Raw genomic sequence first — 21531 nt, 5'->3', positions numbered from 1 at the left:
GAGGAGTGTGTGCCAAGACTCCCTGGTAGCCAAGAAGGAGTGAAAGAGGACATACTACACAGTCAGTAGCTACTCATTGGAATCTCCTAATTCCATTCATTTTTAATCTATTTCATTTTTGCTACTATGTTTACACAACTGTGGGGAAAGTATTATAATAGTTAAAGAATTGCAGTTAAAGAATTAGAAGACAAACACTATACAGTAAATATATGCATCATTGTGTGGCCAAATGAGTGTAATAACCTTCAAACGTCTGCATTTCATGTTACTGTAATCCATTCCTTGCAGGTCTTTCACTTTCAGCCATGTGGCCTGCCCTTGCTTTCCCTGCATATGGACAGTACTCTTATGTGCTCCCTGAAATCCTAACGGTACTCTTAAGTCATACCTTATAAAACAGATTCCAAAATATATAATGGTCTGTCACTCTGGCATGAATTTGAATTCACCTGCTGACCCAAGCTTTATGACTAGGGTCAAATTTAATTAAATTCTGGACCAAAAAAATCTCTCTGAATCCAAAAAGGCAATGAAACCTAAAGGTATTAATTCTCCTCTAACTACACTATCAGGCAACACAGTGCATCTTGTAAAATCAGCTGCTGTTTTTACATATACCCCAAGGCAAAATCAAGCCTTTCATAGTTAATTAAATTCATTTTAGAGGCTTTTTAATACAAGTAATATATGCAGCTTCTTTGTACTACAAAATGAAAAGAGTGCATTTTGTTGATCTCTGGGAGGGTCTCTGCTAATTAGGCTTTACCAACTTGATTAGGTTGTGTATTTTCTTCCCCTTTAATCCTTTTTAATGCCAGGTTCTTTTGCTAGAATATTTTTGGCCTTGCTTATGTTGTGTTTGATATCTTCACAGAAACTCAAAATTATATTTCTTGCCTTTTTTTTTTTTCATTCCCTCCACTGGTTAAATGGCCTTTTTCATGGTCTTTGAAAGGAGATTAGTATGTTCTTTTCATTTGTGTAAGTGCTGGTTCATCAGCCTCGGTGAGAAAATTAGGATGGCTCTGCAAGTTGTATTTGGTAGGCAAATTGCTGTCTGAACACCATTGCTTTTTGATAGCATGACTGAAGTTAAGTTTGTAAATCCAGATTAAAGAAGTAAAAGCAGAAGTATCTGAGTTGTCAGCATCTCCTAACAGTGATCTCACCGGACTGGTAAGCAGATATGAAATGCTCCTTAAATCAGATAATTTTTCCTTATCTACCTAGGAGAGGATTCAAGGCCCTACCTTAGATAGGTAGATCTGCAGCTTTTGAGCACTTTTTATTTCCCTCTCCAAAATGTCTTCGAAAACCAAACTAAACTTCATGCAGTCCAGGTAACTTTTACCTTTGCTATGTAAAAGTCTCTGGAAAGAGGTGTTAAAATATGAAAGCATATCAAATCATTGTATAGGTTTAATTGAGAACAGATTTACTTGGTTAATCCAAATTGCACTTCACTTTTGTGCAGTCCAAATAGCTATGCAAATTTACTGCACTTTAAAGCACAGACCTTGTGTTATCAAATGTGACACAGGTTCCTTTGCAAAGCAAGGTAACTATGGAAGTGGTTTGCTCTGCTACCAAAACTCTGTGTACAGAAACATTTGTTTGTATGACTGGATTGCTGAATTAATCTTTTTAGAGCTTGATTCCTTCATATACAGTAAGGTTGCTCTGCCTTTTGTCCTGCTGTGATGCTAGCTGAGCACACTCTGATCCCATTTTCACTGATGGAGAGCTTGCATGAAAACTCGGCAACACAGAAGGACGAGACTCCTCTTACTGCCTATGTGAGACCAACAAAACCTGTTTCTCAAAATCTGATCATTAGTCTGTGGTAGATCCCCCACTGCCATTGATGCTCATTGTCGTTTGTTTTTTCCAGATCTTTCTTCCACCACAACTGTCCATGGGGTAATACCGTGATCTTTTCTGGAATTTCCCCAGACAGCAGCATTGTTTTTAGAAAGTCTATGTGTTTTCTCAGTGCAGGTAGTGCTAACAGCTAGCTAGGTGGCTAGTTATTTGGACAGTACATTGCAGGTGGAACATTCATCACGTGATGATAATTGATACAAGCCCTGCTAGTTTTTTCCTTAGTATCGAAAGGCAGACGTAAATACTGTGTATGTCCAGGGAGATCTTTCAAGCCAAAATGCTGGGTGAAACATTAAACATCCCCTCTCTAGTCAGCAGACAGGATCTTGGCAGAGAGTTGCTGGTCCCTCATTACCACAGTTCAGTTTTCGTATGAGGATGGACTTTCGTCATGTTCCTCTGCCAGCAGCACTGGCTAGAGGTATCTGAATGCATGTCATGCCCTCTCCAAGGTTAGCGCAACCTTCATGCATGTAAATACAACCTGGCAACTCTGAGGAGATTGCTAAGGTGAACTCAGTCTGCAGGATATCACTGGAGATGAATGTTTAGTCTTATACACACAATACTTTTAACTAGGACCACAAATCTGCTCTAATGTTAGCAGGCTACATACTGATCTACAAAGATATGCAGAAGAAAAAATTTACAGCCCTCTTGGGTGTCATTCATTTTCAGCGCTATTGTGTTTATTAAAATGCAGTTTGCTGTGGTCTCATTCATGAATAAAAATGTGATGGCCCTGTTGTATTGGGATTTAATTAGCAGCAGGATAAGTGATTGCTGTATCTAAAGTTAGAGAATTTACTGAGGTTTCTTCTGTGATATCACTGATACATGCATTAAAGCTAGGCAACATGATTTATTTAAGCTTCAGCCCTGCTTCTTTGCAAAGCATCTCTTGGTATAGTATATAATACATACTGTAACAGCTTAAATGGATTTTGAATAACTGCATAAAAGCTCTTTCATTTTTCTTTTGTGTATCTTAATTAGAGTGCATTCAGAGAAGAAAAAGTATGAGAGACTGAGTTACCATCAGTTTAAGTGAGGTGAAGTGTCATCATATCTTTTTTTTTTTTTTCTTTTTTCCCTGACAATTTGTAAGCAAGAACTCAGGGAACTAGGGAGAATCATCTCAATCATGAAGAAGCTGGCCATTCAGTGTCTTGAAAAGGAAGCTAAGTAAATTTGAAGACACTGAAATTACTACTGGGCTTTGGCACGTTCATGTGTACTTGCTGGAATATGGGTCTGCACTGCTTAAACTCTTTCATAGATATAAGTATGCAGGCATTCCTGTCACAAAACACCATGCCATTATTCACTCACTGATAGCCTCAGGAGACGATCTGAGCATTGACTAGGCTGAGGTAGGTGAGAGTATGTGCTAGACTCACAAGGCATGTCCTCCATGCTGTGAATGAAAGCGATCATCAGCAGGAATATAGAAATGGCTGGTCTTCTTGGACCTGCCCTGTACGTAAAGGGACATTTTCCCTTTTTTTGTGCCAGCCACCTGGCAGTAATTGCAATAACTTAGTTTGTAATTAGGCCTTTTTCTAATTAAAAATGGTTAATATTTGTATTACAGCAGCCTAAAAGGGTCAAGATAACGTACAGCAAATCTGCAAAGCAATCTCTGCCAAAGGGGACCATAAAAAAGGGTCTTACAAGAGATGTTTATTGATCAGGAAAATTGGCTGGAAGGCTGACAGCTGTGACCTCATGGCAGCGTGAGGATGAAAGCAGTAAGGCAAAATGAACTGGAAATAAAGTATGCATTTCTTAATTAAAACTGAATGCAAAGAAACTTCCTCAGTTTCAGCCCTCCCAGACCACAGGGTCTGTTTCCTAGGAGATAAGGAAAAGGAGCTCTGCTTCCACCTAGCTTATTTAATTCAGGCTGCTGGGAGAAAAGCTTCAATTGCATTTGATTACAAGAACTGATTTTTGTTTCCCTTGGGAAGCTGATTGAGGTCTACAGAAATACAGAATACATGTGTATTTCATACTGAAAGAACTGGCTGACACTGCTGGGTTTCATATGTCTGTAAAATTTTATGGAAGGTTTCATTTTTTAGGTAAGAAATTTTAGAACCTGGAATATCTCAGAAACAAAACCAGTGAGTCCAATATTTTCTCCTGTGTTAAATACAGCATTCTTACAGCATTCTCATTTTGAGAATTTGTGCTCAGTTATGTTATCTGTGGGCAGGCAGAGAGCTGGCTTCATTGTTTTCTCCAAAATAAAACTCCTCTTTTCTCCTATTCTTATGTATTTTTGTGCACTTATCTGCTTTTGGGAGGGGAAGGAGCTGTGGTTTTTTAAAGACAAACTCTAGAAATACTCAGGAAAGGTTTCTATTGATTTTATCCACTTTGTTGGGAGGTTTAATTCAGGTGTTGAAAGTCTTGTGCAGGTCCACTTTCAAAGAGCATTTAGAACTTTTGAAATATGTACTTTAGTCCTTTGAAATATGTACTTCATAAGACACTTGAGCACTTTTTGTAAAAGTGTGTCTTAAATCTGTAAATAAGAAGTCTGGTTCTAGTCAACTTTTTTTCTCAGCTGGTTGGATCAAAGGATTATATTCTGTTTTAAATTCAGAGCAGAACCTCAAGTTTTCTTTCTAAAATACCTCATTGCAATTTGTTTTCCTTATTCTGCCTTTTTTCAGACAAGACGTATTCGAGTTTTTGACTTATGTGGTGGCAGATTGAAGATGGACTTCATAATACAGAGGAAATACATTGTTCCCAATTAGCTCCTTTCCTTTTCAAGAGGCATGTTTCAGACCAATGTGTCTGGCTATGCTACTCTTAAAATGAAATTACTTTTGATGATCAAATTTCACAAAACACACTGGCATCCAGAGCCGATGATCCAGAATTAAATACTGAAATATATTTAGAGGGTATTTTGGCACGTCTTAATATTGCATATTTGCACTATTAGTTATCTGGATTTTCTTGCACTGCATTTATATTTTCTCATCTTTGTATCTTTTTATTTTTGTGATACCTGCCAGCATAGTAATCAGCTAAGTTTATGAACAGAACAGTTTCTCAGAGAAGGGAACTATTTACCTATTACTAACGGGAAGCTATTTACCTGTCTCAGCTGCTGGAGATTTCATTTGTTCCAGCTAGTTGCCACGTTTTACTGAGAATTATGATTAATCAAAGGCTGAGCCCCAAGGACATGTTATAGATAGTATGGATTAAAAAAAAAAAAAAAAGGGGGGACAGTTTTCCATGGTGCAGCAGATGACAAACTGAGCGTGAGAAGGTCCTGAATTCCAGCCTGATGTGACTCCTTGCTATTTCTCTTTTTTGTTCTCGTGACTTCGTATCTTACCATTTCTGCACTTTACATGAATGACAGGATTTTAAGCTGAGAAAACAAGGTGTGTGATGCTTATGAATCAGCAGATGGCACTACATGCCCGTGAAGCTGTGTAACCACAGATTAACATGCAGACTGACATACTGGTGAAGTTAGAAGCTGCTACTCCAAGGCTTAGAGAGCTTAGCTGAGGGGGTATCTGTGCTCACTCACCGGTGCAGGGATTGCATCATGTGGTCTTATTTCCTACACTGAAATCTGGCTATATTCATGTTCAGCTCTAAAAACTTCACGGATCATTGGCATGAGGGGCTGCAAGTCATGATGTGGAATACAGCTTGGATACTGCCTGGGTACGCAACATTTAGGGGAGCACAAAGTGGTCTTGTGCCTGCAAAACCAGTCTTTCTTCTGAGATCTCAATGTGCAGTGAGATACTGATGACACTTTCTGTCAGAGGATGTCCTTTCTCCCCTAACCATTCTCTCACTCCCACTCTCCCAGGAGGAGGTGTGTGGGACCCGTCCCTATGACCTCCCAGGTGCTGGGGCTGATACTCAAGGGGCTGCTGGTACTCAGTTACCATGCTGTATATTTTCCCAGCTCTGTAGTAGTAAGCCATTTCTAGTTATGTTGTCTGTTTGCCCTGAGGCAGAGCTGATGTCTGTAGAGAATTTATTTCCATACCACTTGGATTACATGGGTCTAGTGTAACTAAGCCAAACACTCGTTGACGTGACATTCTTCAAAACAGATAAATGAGAAAAATCTTTCAGGAATTGTAATATTTGTGACATCTTACATTGGATTCCTCATTTCCCTGTTTGTTTATTCCTGAGACAGCTAGGTTACTAGAATTTGCTCCCTATTGTTTCAGCTCCTTTAGCATGCTTTAGCCCATACTGCGGCAACAATCTTCTTAAGCAGCAAGTGACTCGTGCAATAGCGGGTAGACCTCCAGCTGCCAGTGCTGGTGTTCTGCTTTTGGAAGCATTGCACGTGGCATTATGAATCAGTTTCTAAAAACTATATATGCCTTCTATTAAATGCCACCGAGTGCACAAACAGTATTGGCATTAGAATGTTTTATCAAAATGTTTAGATGGGATGGTTATTATTACGGTTTATATACTGCTCTGATTTGGGTATTAAAAACATTTGAAGAGTAAATGTTTTGTGCATTTTTGAGCATGTTTTTCATATACATGTTTTGTTTTTCATTAGAGATTATGCAGCACCAATAGTTTTGGAGACTGCTATTCCCAGCAATATGATAGAAATTGGCAAATTTTGCCTAAGTATCAAAAAGCTTGTTGTACCTGCAAAAGTACAAATTCATCAGCAAAGCTGAAATGTTTTGTTTTCTTTGAAATTACTCAGAAATATGTTGTCTTTCTTTGGTTGTGTTCTTTTTGTTTCTGTATAGATCGTAGTCTTACACTCTCAGACTGAGTTCTGCCTGGCAGCTCCTGGAGTTTTGTCTACATAGGAAATAAGGATCAGGCCTTACATAATGTCTTAGGAGCTCTTAAATGTAACATTCACAGGAGACTCCCTCACTTTAGTGATTATTTTTGTTTTTCCAGGTTGAGATTTGTTCTTGTGCTTTATGAGTATTGTTGCCCCAGATTTCTGCACAAGAGACATACCCAAGTTTTCCCTTTCAGCAGTTCAAATGCAGTGAAATAGAAGAATACTAAAACAAAGATGTGTTTTATGTGTCTCTTAGTCGTGCACTCATGAAAAAACACCACAGGGAATTCATAAGACTTGAGTTAACTCAGAGGGGATAACTCAGGTAGGATTGCCTCTGGCAGAGCAGGAAGCTCAGAACAAAATCAATAATTGGAATAACCCATTCTGATGCTGTCCTGGTTTTTGTGGGCACAGCAGTATACATGTTTCATAAACCTGAATCTGGGAAATGTTAGGTATTAAAAACCAAACCAATATATTCTTTCTTTGGAATACCTATGCAGGTTTGTATGCGTGTGAAGGGTAGCTCCAGTGCTCAGAACAAGGCACAGCAAAACTGACGTCTGGCTGCTATGAAATCTGTATGTGCCCAAAAAAGCTCATTGGTAGTTGGTGTTGGTAATTACCAACATGGTTCAGATTTCACTCGTTGGGGTAGGAGGTTATTTAGTCTGTGACCTATTGCTCTTTCAAAGCCCCTTGACAGTAGACCATGAAGATGTATCTCAGTTCAAATTATTTTCATTTTAAGAGATTCCGTAATAGTACCAAAATGTCTATTTCAGGACCAAGTGAAGGATAAACTTGCTGCGGTTCATGATCTCCATCTATAGGCTTGACTCCAATAAGATGTATTTTCATATGGCTGAGCACAAGAGCTGTATAGATACACTTTGTTCCATATTGAATGAAAGCAAACCTTTCCTGACATTTTCTGCAGTATTTCTGAACATGTGCTGTAATGTGCATTCCAAGATTGGAAATGCAAGGTTTTCAGCCTTGGTACCTCTGCTTCACAGAGTGACTGGGGATCAAATCCAACTATTATGAAACTGCGGATTGAAAACTTTTTTAAAATTGACATTTTGGCATGTTACAAACCATAATCTCTCCTCAAAAGCACTGCAAAATGGAATTGTTGTTTTGCAGCTACTTCTTCACATGTTCTGAAGAATTAATTCCTTTGTTCCTTCACTTTGCTTTCTTCCAAACTTTCATTACCTTAGTGTTTCTTACAAGAATTTCATAACAGTCTCATGGCCTTACAAAGACTACATGAAAAAAAAAAAGCTTCTTCTTAATTTACTCTAACTTGCTGTGTTTTTTTTTTTTTTTGTTTTGTTTTGTTTTGTTTTGTTTTGTAAATTAGTTTCTAAGTTGCTCTTACTCTTATCCCGAGGTTTCATTTCTGGAATTTCTGCTTTTTAAGTTTCTCTCTCTTTGAATTAGAAGTCCTCAAAATTATAAGTCAGCATTTTATAAGGTTGTGTATATTTTTGTTATTTCCAGACCAAGTTTTTAGTCTCTCAAGATCCTTTTACTCTCTCTTCTGGTGTTTGCAACACCTGCAGGTTTGAATAATGTACTTTCTGTCCCTTCTTTCACATTATTAATTAAGTGGCTAAATCAAACCAAGCTTGATGCTTCTTCATGTAAACGGTATTTGTATACTTATCTTCAATGAGACACAGTGTTTTTTGTTTGTTGTAACCTGGCTCCAAATATTTAATCCTGATGCAGCATTTCTTCTGAAGCCAGAGTGATCAGTTGGTGTGGCACTGTATCAATATCTATTAAAAGTTAATGATTCTACCAATTGGCGTTCATACTGATGCAGTGCCCTCTTAAATAGGTAATTTAAGTTTTGAAAAATCAACGATGGAACACAATATGGCCTTTATTGGTCATCAATTTTATGGAGTCCAGAATGTGTTGTGAAGAAATGAGTAGCCATACAATGCTAATGTGCATTTAATTGTGATTTTTTATATCTGTTATGTTGCCATACATATAGTAAGCCAAGGAAATCCCTTGCAAATAAAAAAGCTTTACAAATTAACTGTTGTCTTTTGCCCTTAATTAAACTGGACTTTCTGGACTGATAGTAGTGGCGACATTTATTGAATGTATTAAAACCTAACTATTAAATATATAATGATGAAATTAGGACATTCATGTTGGCCAGACTGTCATTATCGAGAATGTATGGCCAGAGGTATGGTTGTTGAATGGGAGAAATAGTGATCATTAGTAAATACTACATTTTCTATAGGGCTGGGGATGTGCATGTTAGCTGGAAAGAGTTTGTTCCAGGAAGGTCTCTGAGCTATGATTTTAGTGTATAATAAAGCTCATCACAGCTGCTTTGGTCTGATTTTGAAAGAAAAAAAAAAAGTCACTAAATGCAATTACCAATTAAGTTTTTTCACGAACAATTAGGAAAATATGTAACATATGTTTCTTGTTTTCAGGAAAAAAAATAGCTGTTTTTTCATCTCAGTTGAGCAATACTGTTCTGTCTCATTTTTTCCTCCGATATTAGTGACTCTCCTGCAGGATATTAGTTTTATTGCCCAGAAGTATCCAATTTAAAACTTTCAAGATACAAGGCACTACCGGTTTTGCACACAACTGACTTAACTGTGTGTCAAGTTTAAGTTGCATACATACAATCCCAGAACGGCTGAGGTGGGAAGGGAGGCCACCTACTCCATCCCCTGCTCAAGCAGGGCCACCCAGAGCAGGCTGCCCTGGACCATGTCCAGGCAGCTTTTGGAGATCTCCAAGATTACACAACCTCCCTAGATAACCTGGGAGATTGCTCCATGACCTGCACGGCACAGAAGTGCTGCCTGGTGTTCAGATGGAGCCTCCTGTGGCTCAGTGTGGGCCCACAGACATCATCTGTCAGAAGCCATTACATGTATTGATTCAATTTTTGCTTTTGTCTAGTCAGAACTTAACCATTTGGTGTGGTTTCCCGCACATAGAAACTATCAGTACAGTGATTGTATTTTATTATTTATTTATTTATGTATTTATTTATTTATTTTCATCTTGTAGGGTAAATCTTACCCCTTCAAAGGTGCATTTCCTCCTCTGTGGAATCCTTTGGCCTACCTGGACTACAACAACCTGTGGAGGACTATGGATGAAATGGGAAAGGAGGTATGGCAGGAGGAATTGCAGCTGACCATTTCAGCTCAGCTTTGTCTCCGTGTGAAGCTGATCAGTGGGGCAGAGTGCAGATGGGACTAGGATGTAGACAGGCAAAGCTGGTCTAGCTTGAACATGCCTAGCTCTTCCCATGAACAGTATTAAAACATGTAATTTGGTATACATTGGTAGTCAGAGCACATTTATAAATGGCATCCTGGCATTCTCATTCTGAAAGCCATGCTGCTAAGCCTGTCTGCAGTCCTACCTCTCTCTTTTTTTTTTTTAATTTTATTTTAACGAGCATCAGGGTTTTTGCTTGTGATTTTAGCATTATGCTAAATTGAGTAAGCAGCATTTTAAGAGGCTTGTAGGCCTGTAAAATATGTCCTTCTCCACCCTCAAATTCATACCAACCATTTTTGTTACCATTAGTGCATATTTTCCATTGAGCTACAAGATTTTAAAAAGAGGTGGCTGTTACTGGCACAGATGAACAAGAGAGCTATAGAACAACCCAGAACCATTCCTCAGCACTGTGTTTTATCTTTGTAGCTCTTAACTCTAAAATTATTCTCTATTCTTATACCTAAAAATACATATATGAAAAAGAACAATCCTTAAAAGCATCTTCTGTTAAGTTCACTGTACTACCTGTCAGGAATTTGCAGGCAGAGTTATCATGTAAAGATGAGATTATGTCTGCAGTGTTGCAGATACTGAGGATAAAGCATAAATTCTGTTTGCTGCCTCTTGTGTTGCATATTTCTCTTTCATGCAGTCATTCAGCTTCTAATGTTAATTCTCTCCTTTTTTTCTTTGCTTGAACTTTTAATTCTAACCCAAAGAGGTAACCATTTCTTATGAAAATAACACATTCAGAATGAGTTATTAAAAAAAAATATTAAAACACTATATCAAGGTTATTTTGACAATAGACCTAAACAACAGTCCTGACCTCTTATTTTAACCTGAAATCAACCTGTTCATTTTGTTGTCTTTTTCTTATGCCACTCATTCATTTGCTGATGAATACTATTTTATGTTACCTTAGATTCCTAATGAAGCTCCGTGGAAGGCTCCACATGCAGAAGAATGGGACAAAATGACTATGCAAGATTTCATAGACAAAATTTGCTGGACAAAGTAAGAAACTCATTAATATGGAAGTAGATACAAAAGCTTATATTTATATACCTTAGAACTCCACGTAGACATTACTACTTGGCAAACAGGTATAATTACCACTAGGATACAGCTTTTTGAAGAAATGTGATGAGAAAATATTTTTACAGTAGAACACAACACCTATCAGCACACGCAATAGTTTCTGTTACATATCCGTAACTTTTTAGACTAATACAAAGATACAAGGAAAATGGGTTTTGTGGGAGAGGTTACTTCTGAATACTTGGGTAATACCTTCGTCTGTTACATATTACTATGTGTTTAAGTATTCAAGGAAAAATGCTCTGGCTACAGAAGGTTTTTGAATTATATTTTTGATGGAACAGCATACATCTATTCTGTAATGGACCAGCTGATTTTTCCAAAGTACTATAACATTTGTCTTGAAATGGCAATAAATCACTCTAACATCCATTGTTCTATTGTTTAACTGCTGCACTATATACCACCCAGGGAAACTGAGAATGCTTCCTGTTTTTATGTATACATCAAAGCAATTTTTCTTTACTTGCCATTCAAGAGCAGTTTGATTGGTTTTCTTCACACTGAAGCAAAAAAACATGAATTCAGCCTTGCTGTAAAGCAGATTGATTTCTACAGCAACAGTGTTAGAATTTCTAAGCATCAAACACCCTGCTGCAGGGAGCAGGCACAACCTTAGTGCAAAAGCCTGACAGCACCCTCTCAGAATGACACTGCCAGCGGTATTGGGGGGCATGTTTATGGTTTCAGCCAGCCTTTAGAGAGGAACATGGGCATTGCTAAAGAACAGGAGGCTCTTGTGCAAAAGCATTCAGTCTTCTGGTCATTTTGCTTTCATTTGCAACAAAAGTTATAGCTGTACACAAACATTTCTCATTTATGCCACCATGCATATTCAGTGAAAGGAAATAGAAATGTATACTGTCCATCTTGCTGGCCTTTTTAACCTCTGATTTGGTAAGGAACTATGCGGGTTAGCAGAACACTGCACGCTGGTAGCTATTCAATATCCAATAGGTCACAGGACTACAGTCATATTTTTTCAGACTCTCTGATGGAATAAGACTTGACATTTTACCTCAATATTGGCATAACTGTCAGCTTCCCTTAATTCCAAGATGCTTTTCAAATTTCATATGTGCATCTCAGCTTGATTTGCCCAGTTTGCTCAAGATGTAGATAACGTTGTGTAGAAACTTCCCACCCCAGAAGGTAGTCATCCAGAAGGGTAATCTTCTACTATTTCCTCTCATCTCTCAGGCTGTACAGATTTGCTTTTGGCTAGACTTGCATGCTGGAAATGCCCTGTTGAAATCATTCTGCCATTACTAGGTAAAACACCAGAAGAAACTGGGAAACTGAAATACTGAAAAGCAGTGGGAGAAGGCAGCAGAAACAATGAAGATTTAACCACTGCCTAGTACCTTCCGTCTATGAAATATTAATAAGTACATACACTAATTCTCCCATCTTTCAGAGCTGATCATATTTTTCAGTATGTGTTTATATAGATAAAAATGATAAATATTTTCTGTATTATTTTTGGCTGTCAAGAATGAAGCCAGAATGAACCCATATTTTAGAAAATGAGGCAGCATTTTACTACAGCAGGGCTTTGTACATTTTTAGCAAGGACATTAAACCCTTTTTTATGTGTAGAACTACAGCTGAGTTTGAAATATTATGTTTGAGTTATGCTTTTCTCTTTTTTTTTTTTTTTTTTGGAAGTTCAAAGACTGAAAAAAGGAAGAAACAACTGAAAGTGAATTCTGTACTGGCTTTAGAAGTTATTGATTACCTAGTGCTTGGCATATGAAATACCTATAGGTACTCAGTCACTGTAGTTCACAATGCAGTTCAGCTGAGCATCTCCTGGTCATGTTCTCCATGTCACTCTTAAATCTTTCTCAGAGTGAGGGCAGAGGAAGTGTTTACTTTTCACAGGAGGAATATTTGCCTGAGCCTTAATTAACTGTCTTAGTTCACCTTAAAATATTGTACAGGTTTATACAATAATTTCCAGTAAAGCTGCCATTTTGCTTATTCCTGTAATGAAAGCACCAACTGGAGAACATAAAGCAGTGATTCTTCTTCAGACACAGGTCACTTTTCCACTTCTGTGTTCATCACCACTGGGTACCAGACCACCATTTAAAATACTGAGTTGTGGGACCAAAAGTATCCTTTCGTTTTTTTTTTTTTTCTTTTTTTTTTTTTTTTTTGCCAAATTTATGCGTTAATCTGTATAAACTGCAGCCTCACTTATGGCTTTCTACTCCTCTTCTTTCCTTGGTTTGTTCTTGCTGCAGCACCCTCCCAGAGCACAGCAGAGGAGAGAGCAGTAAGGGGTGCTGACTAACTAGAGAGTTTAGATAATTAGCTTAGATAATATGCTTAACTTTTTTCAATGGCAAATGTTGAATAATTCATATGCTGAGTGCTTGAGGGACAGGTATTCAGGAAGTGCAAACAGAACAGCAGATCTTGAATATCACCCAGGAGCCATGGGAGGACGCATTGGTTTTGCAGTCCAGTGAAGACATCAGAGACTGCTTCCCTTAATCCTGAGTCTGGAATGATAAACTAATTTTGTATTGGTAGCATAAAAATGCTATAAGCTTTCATTGGCCTTTGTGTTTCCTGGAGCCCTAATTTGGCTGGTCTACAGCAGCACTTAATTAACATTTTTTTACAGGGTTCGTTGAAAAATGTTCCATAAAAGCAATTGATATTTTTTCCTGTTTCCACTGAAATCAAGGAAGCCTTTGCCCTTATCTTCAGTGGAAGAAGAGATTGCCAAAGACAGTCTCTGCCCTACTAAAGAATGAGATTGTCACCCTTTTCCAAACTTTACATTTACTTACTTTCTTGTCTTTGCTGCAGTGCTGCCAAGAGTTTTGCAACTCTGTTTGTGAACGTGGATGTCACTTCTGAACCCCACGAGGTCTCTGCCCTCTGGTTTTTGTGGTATGTGAAGCAGTGTGGGGGGACAGCCAGGATCTTCTCAACAACCAATGGAGGGCAGGTATTGTCAGCCATCACCTTCTGCGGCTTGCAATGAACCCTTGTTTAGCTTCATTCTTCTGCTTGTTTATTTAAGTTCAGAGGGTGAACGGATACACCCATGACTTTGACCTAGTAGCACATTGGTAACTAGTTGCACGCATTTACACATTAATCAAACTCTTGCTAAACTCGTGTTGAAGGCTGTTCCTGTGCTGAAGGCATTGGCCTAAGGGTCAGTAGATTTGTAACAGTTCCCGACTGTCTTCCTTTTGGGCTCTGGTTGGAATACATATTTTGTTTATTCATTTTTTAAACAAAGGAAAATATCATGTTTCCTTCTGGTATAAGGCTGAAGACAGGCTTACTGCTTCAGAAATACTTCATGAGGATGGTAATGCTAGCTGCATCAGCGTGCAGAGCACTTCAAATCAATACTGGAATTGTAGCCTGGAGCTGGGTTCCTAAAGACTCAAGCTTCCAAGAATTAAAACTGTAAAGATTTTAAAATCAGACTGAAGAAAATGAAGAGCCCTGCTTAAGTATAGTATTGCTCTAAAATGACTGCAAAACTGGTACCTTGGTGCTGCTTCTACATTTCAAAAAACTAAAGACTCTGTTAATGGTCTTCTACTTTAGAAATGCAAATTTTAGTGAATATGTTTGAAATAATTATATTTTTACCAATGTAAGTTATTTAATCACAAATAAATACCCAAAGACAAAAAAAAAAAAAAGATAAAAAAAAGATAAAAAATACAAAGATAAAAATTACAACACATAAAAATGCAGATAAACATGCATAGATACATCAGTAATTATAGATAATTTAATTGTAAATACAATGCATAAAATATTATTTGAATCCTCCAGTAAGTTGGAGGTTGTTTAAGTTAAGTTGGATTACATACTTCAGGATATGTGATCAGTGTTGCTGATGCACACAGGTTTGTGGAATCCATTTGAAGATCACATGAGAGTGTGTTTTTTTTTTTTTCTCATGAGGTTACAGATACTTCTAGTTTTGGCTGGTGGTCAGACATGGGAAGTGCAGGAGTTCACTGAAAGAGAAAATAATGTGGAGACTTTTTCCAAGACTGCTAATCTTCCTGAAGAAACTTTGTTAACAACAGAAGAATGAAGTTTGTTTTGAACCCCAAGCAAAATATTTGTCATTATATGAGCTCTGCATGCACAGCTTTGCTGATTCCTCTGTGCTGAGTTGTCATTTTGTGTCTTTCAGGAGAGAAAGTTTGTTGGAGGCTCTGGACAGATCAGTGAGAAAATAATGGAGCGCCTGGGAAGCCGAGTGAAGCTGAGGAAGCCAGTAGTCCGCATTGACCAGTCGGGTGAAAACGTCGTAGTGGAAACCTTAGATCATGAATTATATGAGGTGATGAAACCTCATACATCTAAACAACCATTTGTATTGGGACAGATAGAAAACTTTCAGTTTTTCCTTTTTGTCTTTTCCAAAATCCTGTAAAAAAATGTAGCAGAGACCAAAGCGACTACGACAGAGGGTTGCGTTTTCTGACTGTTCCTGCGTAATAGCACTGACGGAACTGTAAAATGATATCTGAAAAGCAAAGTGTCTGTTGAAAGTCATCGTTCACTACCATATTTTCTTTGTGTTCAGTTACCTTCAGAATTAAATGGTAGTGGTAAGGTGAACATGATACTATAGCTTAGTAATAAACTTCCTGTGAAAAAAAAAAAAATCAGGCTTTGCTTCCAAGTTGTAACAGAGGAGTCCAGATGGAAAGACGACCAACGGACTCCTATAACACAGAAAATCTCCCCACTGGATTTTTTCAAGTGCTGGGAAAAGAGCAGCTGCCCATCATTGGAACAGATGGCTGTTTACATAATGCTTGTTTGTTGTTTTAACAACCAGGATTTTGTGAGGGTTCAGTTTCGCAATTCTTGTACTAAATGCCAAAATTGCTTTAGAAGATACACCCTGCAACCTCTCCAGATGTCTGCTGAAATCATTAGAGCAATATAGTTAGGTTGACGTAGTGGAGAATGTTGTTGGCTTATGTATAATTTCTTCTGCAGGGCAAATATGTGATCAGTGCCATTCCCCCAGCTCTTGGTTTGAAGATTCATTTCAACCCACCTTTGCCCCCAATGAGAAACCAGCTCATCAACCGAATCCCAATGGGCTCAGTCATCAAATGCATTGTGTACTACAAGGAAACCTTCTGGAGGAAGAAGGGTATTACATTTTAATTAAAGGGAATAGTAGCAGTAGTAGCAGTGGAATAGAGAGGGAGAAAGTACATAGTAACAGAGTGGACTTTGAGTTTAGAGAATGGTGGTTCTTAGAAGGAGATTCCATATACTCCCATGCCATTCCTTGAGAAACTTGAGGGAGAGTTTTGGAAGACTGGGAGAAGAAAAAGAAAGGGGTAGGCATGAAGGGAGAGGGCAAGGTACAGTCACGCTTGTTGCTTATTGCTTTGGTTGTTCTTTGTTGTCCTCTCCTTTTCCGTTGGAGATACCTGTTTATGAGTTTCTCCCACTCATACACTAATCTAAAGGTACAAGAAACGTATGATGGAGAGAGGTTTTATCCCATCAGCTGTCAGCCTGCAAAACCTCTGCCTTCTGATTGTGTTGGGCAGGATTCAGTTAGGTTGTCTTCCTTGTCTTCCAGTGGACATCTCCACCTGCACCCTTTATATGCTGAATACTTCCATTATGTTTCCTCAGATCTCTTTTATAACTTAGTCTCAGACAAACTGTGATGTAATAGCACCCATTTCTCTTCTGTGGTTATAATGAGTCCACACCTATTTGTCTACAAGTGTCACACACCCTTCATCTCTGTGAATGATTTTAAGAGCTCTGGATTTTGGCATATACTGGCCATTAAGTTTTGGGATGGATTGGCAAAAGGTAACTCTCATTTCCTGGTACAACCTATAGTTTGTATACTGTGCTTTGATAGCACAGTTTTTCTTCTTTTAAGAAGAATTTATTTTCTTCAAATTCTTCTTTTAAGAACAATTGCATTTTCAGAACAATTTACAAATATCTCTTCCTTTGTCTGACATAAATGTCACATATGGAAACAATTGTGCTAGAGGCACTTGAACATCTTCAGTATCTGAGAACAATCTGTTTCTCTGCAATTTCTGTGCAATCTTGCTAACTGGGTTGGAGTTTATTTTTGTATTGTGAATTCAACAATAGATTCCTTTACTGTCTTTCTGCTTTAAAGAAGAAGACAGAAGCTTTTCTGTTTCAAAAAGACTGCTAATTGTCAGCACATCTCAGATGCAAAGTTTCTCTTCAAGATAGGATCTAACACTTCTGTGAGCCAATGTGTGCTGCCTTGCAGATTGGTGAAGGTTATGTGCTAATTTTTGTCACTTGGTTAGGATCACTTTCTGTGTTTGTTTGGTTTTGTTTTGTTTCCTTCTTCTTTCTTTCATTTTCATATCTCCTTATATTAGAAACACAGAGTCAGAGAACAATATGGATTGGGAGGGACTTCTGGATGTCATCTAGTCCAATTCCTTGCTCAGAGCAGGGTACCTTTGGATCAGGTTGTTTAGGGCATTTTCCGGTCAAATTTTGAATATTTCACAGCTCACACATGTGTCCAAATACATGGATCCTAAATTCTTTTCCTCCTTGTGCTTACAGGGTATTGTGGTACCATGATGATTGAGGACGAGGATGCTGCAATTGGTTTAACACTTGATGATACTAAGCCTGATGGTAGCTTTCCTGCCATAATAGGGTAAGAGAAAAGATATCTACTTAATACCTCTTTATTTTGTCTTAGAGGCAACAACTGAAGCAGAAAACCTGCTACTTTTGAAGGAAAATCCTTTAATAAAATAACACTCCACAGATCATGTGAATCACTTAAAACTCAGAATATTCTGATAGTTAAAGGGTTATTTCTCAGTGTATAGTGATTTTTTTAATGAAATTTTCTTTCCAAAAAATCCTCACTATGATTTAACAGGAAATTTTAAATGATGAAATTCTATTGCTTCTTCTCTTTTTCCGCCTGTCATATTTTGCCTTGCCATGCGCCAAAATATAAAAATGGAGAAACAGAATGAAATGAGAAAGAAAAAATGAGGTTAATGCACAAATTTACAGCTTTCTCTAAATATTTTGCCTCCCCAAAACTTGCAGTTCTTTAAATGAAAATTTGTTTTCTAGCATTACATTATTTTTATTAAAAAACTGCTTGATCGATCTTAGAAAGTTATTAATTTCCATGTCAATCCCAGCAAGCAATCCCAGGTTTAACCTCTTGTTATTATATGCCTGCACACACTCTTGTATAAAATTTAGGTCACTGGGACCTAATAACTTAGCTCATACAAATGAGCTCTGAACTTTAGAGTGGGTTCTTCCAGATAGTTTTTTTCCATAGTGAGTATAGCATATAATGTTACACAACAAGATAAAATGGATAGTTTGGATAGCGACCCAAGAACTAATAATAATGATTACATCATCTCATCAAAAGGTTTTGGCATTTTAAATAATGCAGGGAACATAGTAACATAATGGAAACAAAATGTTTTGTGGTCTTCTTTTTTTTACAGTTTCATTCTTGCTCGAAAGTGTAGAAGACTGACAAATCTCACAAAAGAAGAAAGGTAAGCACAAATGATAGAGATTTTATTAGACTCAAACTTCTGTTATAAACAACCAGAGCAGGAAAAAGTGCCCTAATCTGAAGGAAGCTGTAACCTTGTGACTGTAGGTGGATGTGTCACTTAAAGGAAGTAGTCCTCTTATTTGCGGTGGGCTTTTTTTTTATTATTTTTTTTTTGAGAACTCTGTAAGGTCTTCATCCAAAATGGCAGCAGATGTGGCAGCCAGTCCTTGTCCAACAGATGAACTGCTCTAAGCTGCTGACTATAGATGTAGTGTAGATATCCTGCTGCCCTCACTGGGAAGGGCCAGGGTAGCCTCATCCCCACTGCTGCCTCTCTGGCTTAATGCAACCGCACTGTGCAATTACAAAGCTTGTCAGAAGAGTTAGGTTTGTCCACTCTGCTTGATTTTGCTAGTCACCCTGGTGGGTCATTTCAGCATCTGTAATTTAGCACAACCCTTGCACTTCTGTAGCTGCTGTGAATGAGATCTCAGTATCATGATGGGTTCAAAAAGCTGCTTCTAGCTCTCCATCCTCAGCTGCAGAAAAAAAAAAAGCCTATCAGGCAGTGTTTTTTTTACTGTCTTGTTAAAACAAATCTGTGCATACTGTACTCCTCTTTTGTCTGTTATTAAATTAGAATTTACAAAGTAATGAGTTTTTTTTTTTTTTTTTTCCATCACACGGTTTCACAGTATCTGATCAAATTAAAAGCTACATATAGAGTATGGATGTAAGAAGAGCCTTATTTTGACATGGAAAAAAATGCATTTGTATTTCAAGCATGCCACAAGGAATACTGTGTCCAAGTAAACATTTTTACGGTAATAGCCAGCCTAACTAGAGAAGATGTAGTCATCTCAGATTAGCTTTGCAGGTAGTCTAGCTGTCTGTGGATAATGGGTCTAGATGGGCCTGTTAATATCCCAGGCTTTTGAAATGACAGCCAGGTACCACAGAGCTCCCTTAATTTTGGCAGGAATGGACAAGGCTCTCTTTTCCTCAGCACTCAGGCTTTGAAATAGACCCCCAGCAGGTGACTGACGATAAAAGCAGTGTAGGTATTCTGAAATCCAGCATGCCTTGCATTTTAAGCCATCATAAACACCAAATGGCATCTTACACTGTGTGTCAACATACAAGATATTACTGAGCATTTGCTGTACTTGAGAAGAGCTTCTATTTCTGTGAAATGAAGGGCTGTCCTAGCCATTTGTGAGGCACTGTTGAAGAAAGGCTACTCTTCCCTGGGCATTAAAAGTGTTAGCATGACCAGCTGACCACTGCTGCCTATGGTCAAGCTTTAAACAAAAGGATTTAGAACTCTTGTCTTTTGTGCAATAAATCTTAGAATAGGAAGGACTTCATTTTGGTAAAGAATGGACATGAAATGTGCGACGGTTGGTAGATGCACCCTGGTGCCAGGGCTGGGGGTGCCTCTCTGACCCCTGCAATCCTGGTCACAGTCAGACAAGGCAGGAGCCTCCTGAACTGCAGCTCCTCCCCTGAACATCAATACAAGGCTTCTTCACTGGAAACCAATCTTCAGGAGAAGACAGAGTGCAAAGCTGGGTCTTCTCCCACTGTAAGTTCAGGAAGCAAATGGTTTGTGTCATTTAGATGGGGCTTTGGTGTTTGCAAGGAGAGACTGCAGGAGCAGGGTGGACTAGCTGCCTTCCTGAGACAGTGCTCTCTTATCAGCAATAGCTGGGCTCTCCCTTTATCATGGCATGGACAATAGGGTTAGGTTTTCAGTACTGCATATGAGGAGTTGGATGTAGAGTCCATGGAAGCTATTTTAATTCCTGGCTGAACAGCAGTGGTGGGAGGGGATGGGAACTGCTTTACAGCTTAAGCCAGATCCAAAGGAGTGAAGCCGACCACTGCCTTCCAGCTGGCGTTCCCAGGCCAGGTGCCAATGACTAATTACAGTGTTTAAATTGTGCCCTACCTTTCGCAACTGTGCAACAAAGGCATCACACACAGCCTTGGCATGAAAGAACAGGGAGGAGAGATGAGTGCCTGCATGTGCACTTCATCCTCACTGCAGGGAGGAAGCACTGGGCATGGTGTCGGTCTCAACAGGATCCTACCTTGGTAGCTCCAGGCATAACACTCCGCCTATTTAGTTCTGGTGGTAATTTCACAGCTGAGTTCAAGGCCCAGAAATAAGGATTTTACTTGCTGCATATGCCATATATTCCATATGGGCATTAGCCACAAATTTATAAATATGAATTTATTTAAACTGCTCCAAGACAAAAGGTGCTGATGGTGCAGAGAGGCCACTGCATCTGCAAGGATTGCTTCTATTAAGGGGGATGTCCTCAGTGAAGGCTTATTGTTGGTACAATTTAGTCCTTTGGAAACTGCTTTTCTGTGTGCACTGTTGTTGTTTTCTTTCAAGTAATACCTCGTTATTGAAAAATAATTCCTTCCAGGGTTGAAGTTTCTTTGTAGTCTGAAGATGCCCTTGACCTGAAGCTTAATATTTTCTTTTACACAACTATCTTAAACTAAATTTATGCGTGTTTGCAACATAGTTGGCAAACAGCAGAGGGCTTGCAGTGTCTTGGAGCCCTGCTTGTGTCCATACATGAGAATCCCTACCAGTTTCTGCTGTGCCATTTCCAGGCTCCCTGGAGGGTCTGCAACCCATACGTGGAAAAGGGGCAGGGCACAGGCAGACCTGGAGGGATGCTCCTCATCCCTGTCATGGTGCTGGGAGGAGCAGAAGCAGATAGGTCCCAAGGTGATGCTCACTTTGCCATGAAGCCCTGTGGTGTTACTGAGCTGCCTTGAAAGCAGTAGCTGGTGAGCATTTGTGAGGGGCAGTGGGCAGACCCTGGCAGGG

General features: G+C 38.7%; 1 protein-coding gene across 1 annotated transcript in view; it reads left to right on the top strand.

Annotated features, from left to right (window-relative positions):
- LOC311218727 (amine oxidase [flavin-containing] B-like) overlaps nucleotides 1-21531 on the top strand; it is a 53352-nt gene that overhangs the window by 21500 nt on the left and 10321 nt on the right. Inside the window, exons 4-10 of the mRNA XM_084301548.1 lie at nucleotides 9776-9880; nucleotides 10923-11014; nucleotides 13922-14063; nucleotides 15285-15434; nucleotides 16103-16262; nucleotides 17699-17795; nucleotides 18622-18675. Of these exons, the coding sequence (XP_084157674.1) occupies nucleotides 9776-9880; nucleotides 10923-11014; nucleotides 13922-14063; nucleotides 15285-15434; nucleotides 16103-16262; nucleotides 17699-17795; nucleotides 18622-18675 (800 nt within the window). The remainder of the gene's footprint in view (nucleotides 1-9775; nucleotides 9881-10922; nucleotides 11015-13921; nucleotides 14064-15284; nucleotides 15435-16102; nucleotides 16263-17698; nucleotides 17796-18621; nucleotides 18676-21531) is intronic.

This window comes from Netta rufina (assembly GCF_964035555.1).
Source record: "Netta rufina genome assembly, chromosome: 1".
In the NCBI taxonomy this organism is placed as follows: Eukaryota; Metazoa; Chordata; class Aves; order Anseriformes; family Anatidae; genus Netta; species Netta rufina.
The sequence above is the reverse complement of the archived record's forward strand: the minus strand, read 5'-3'. Positions and strand labels throughout refer to the sequence as shown.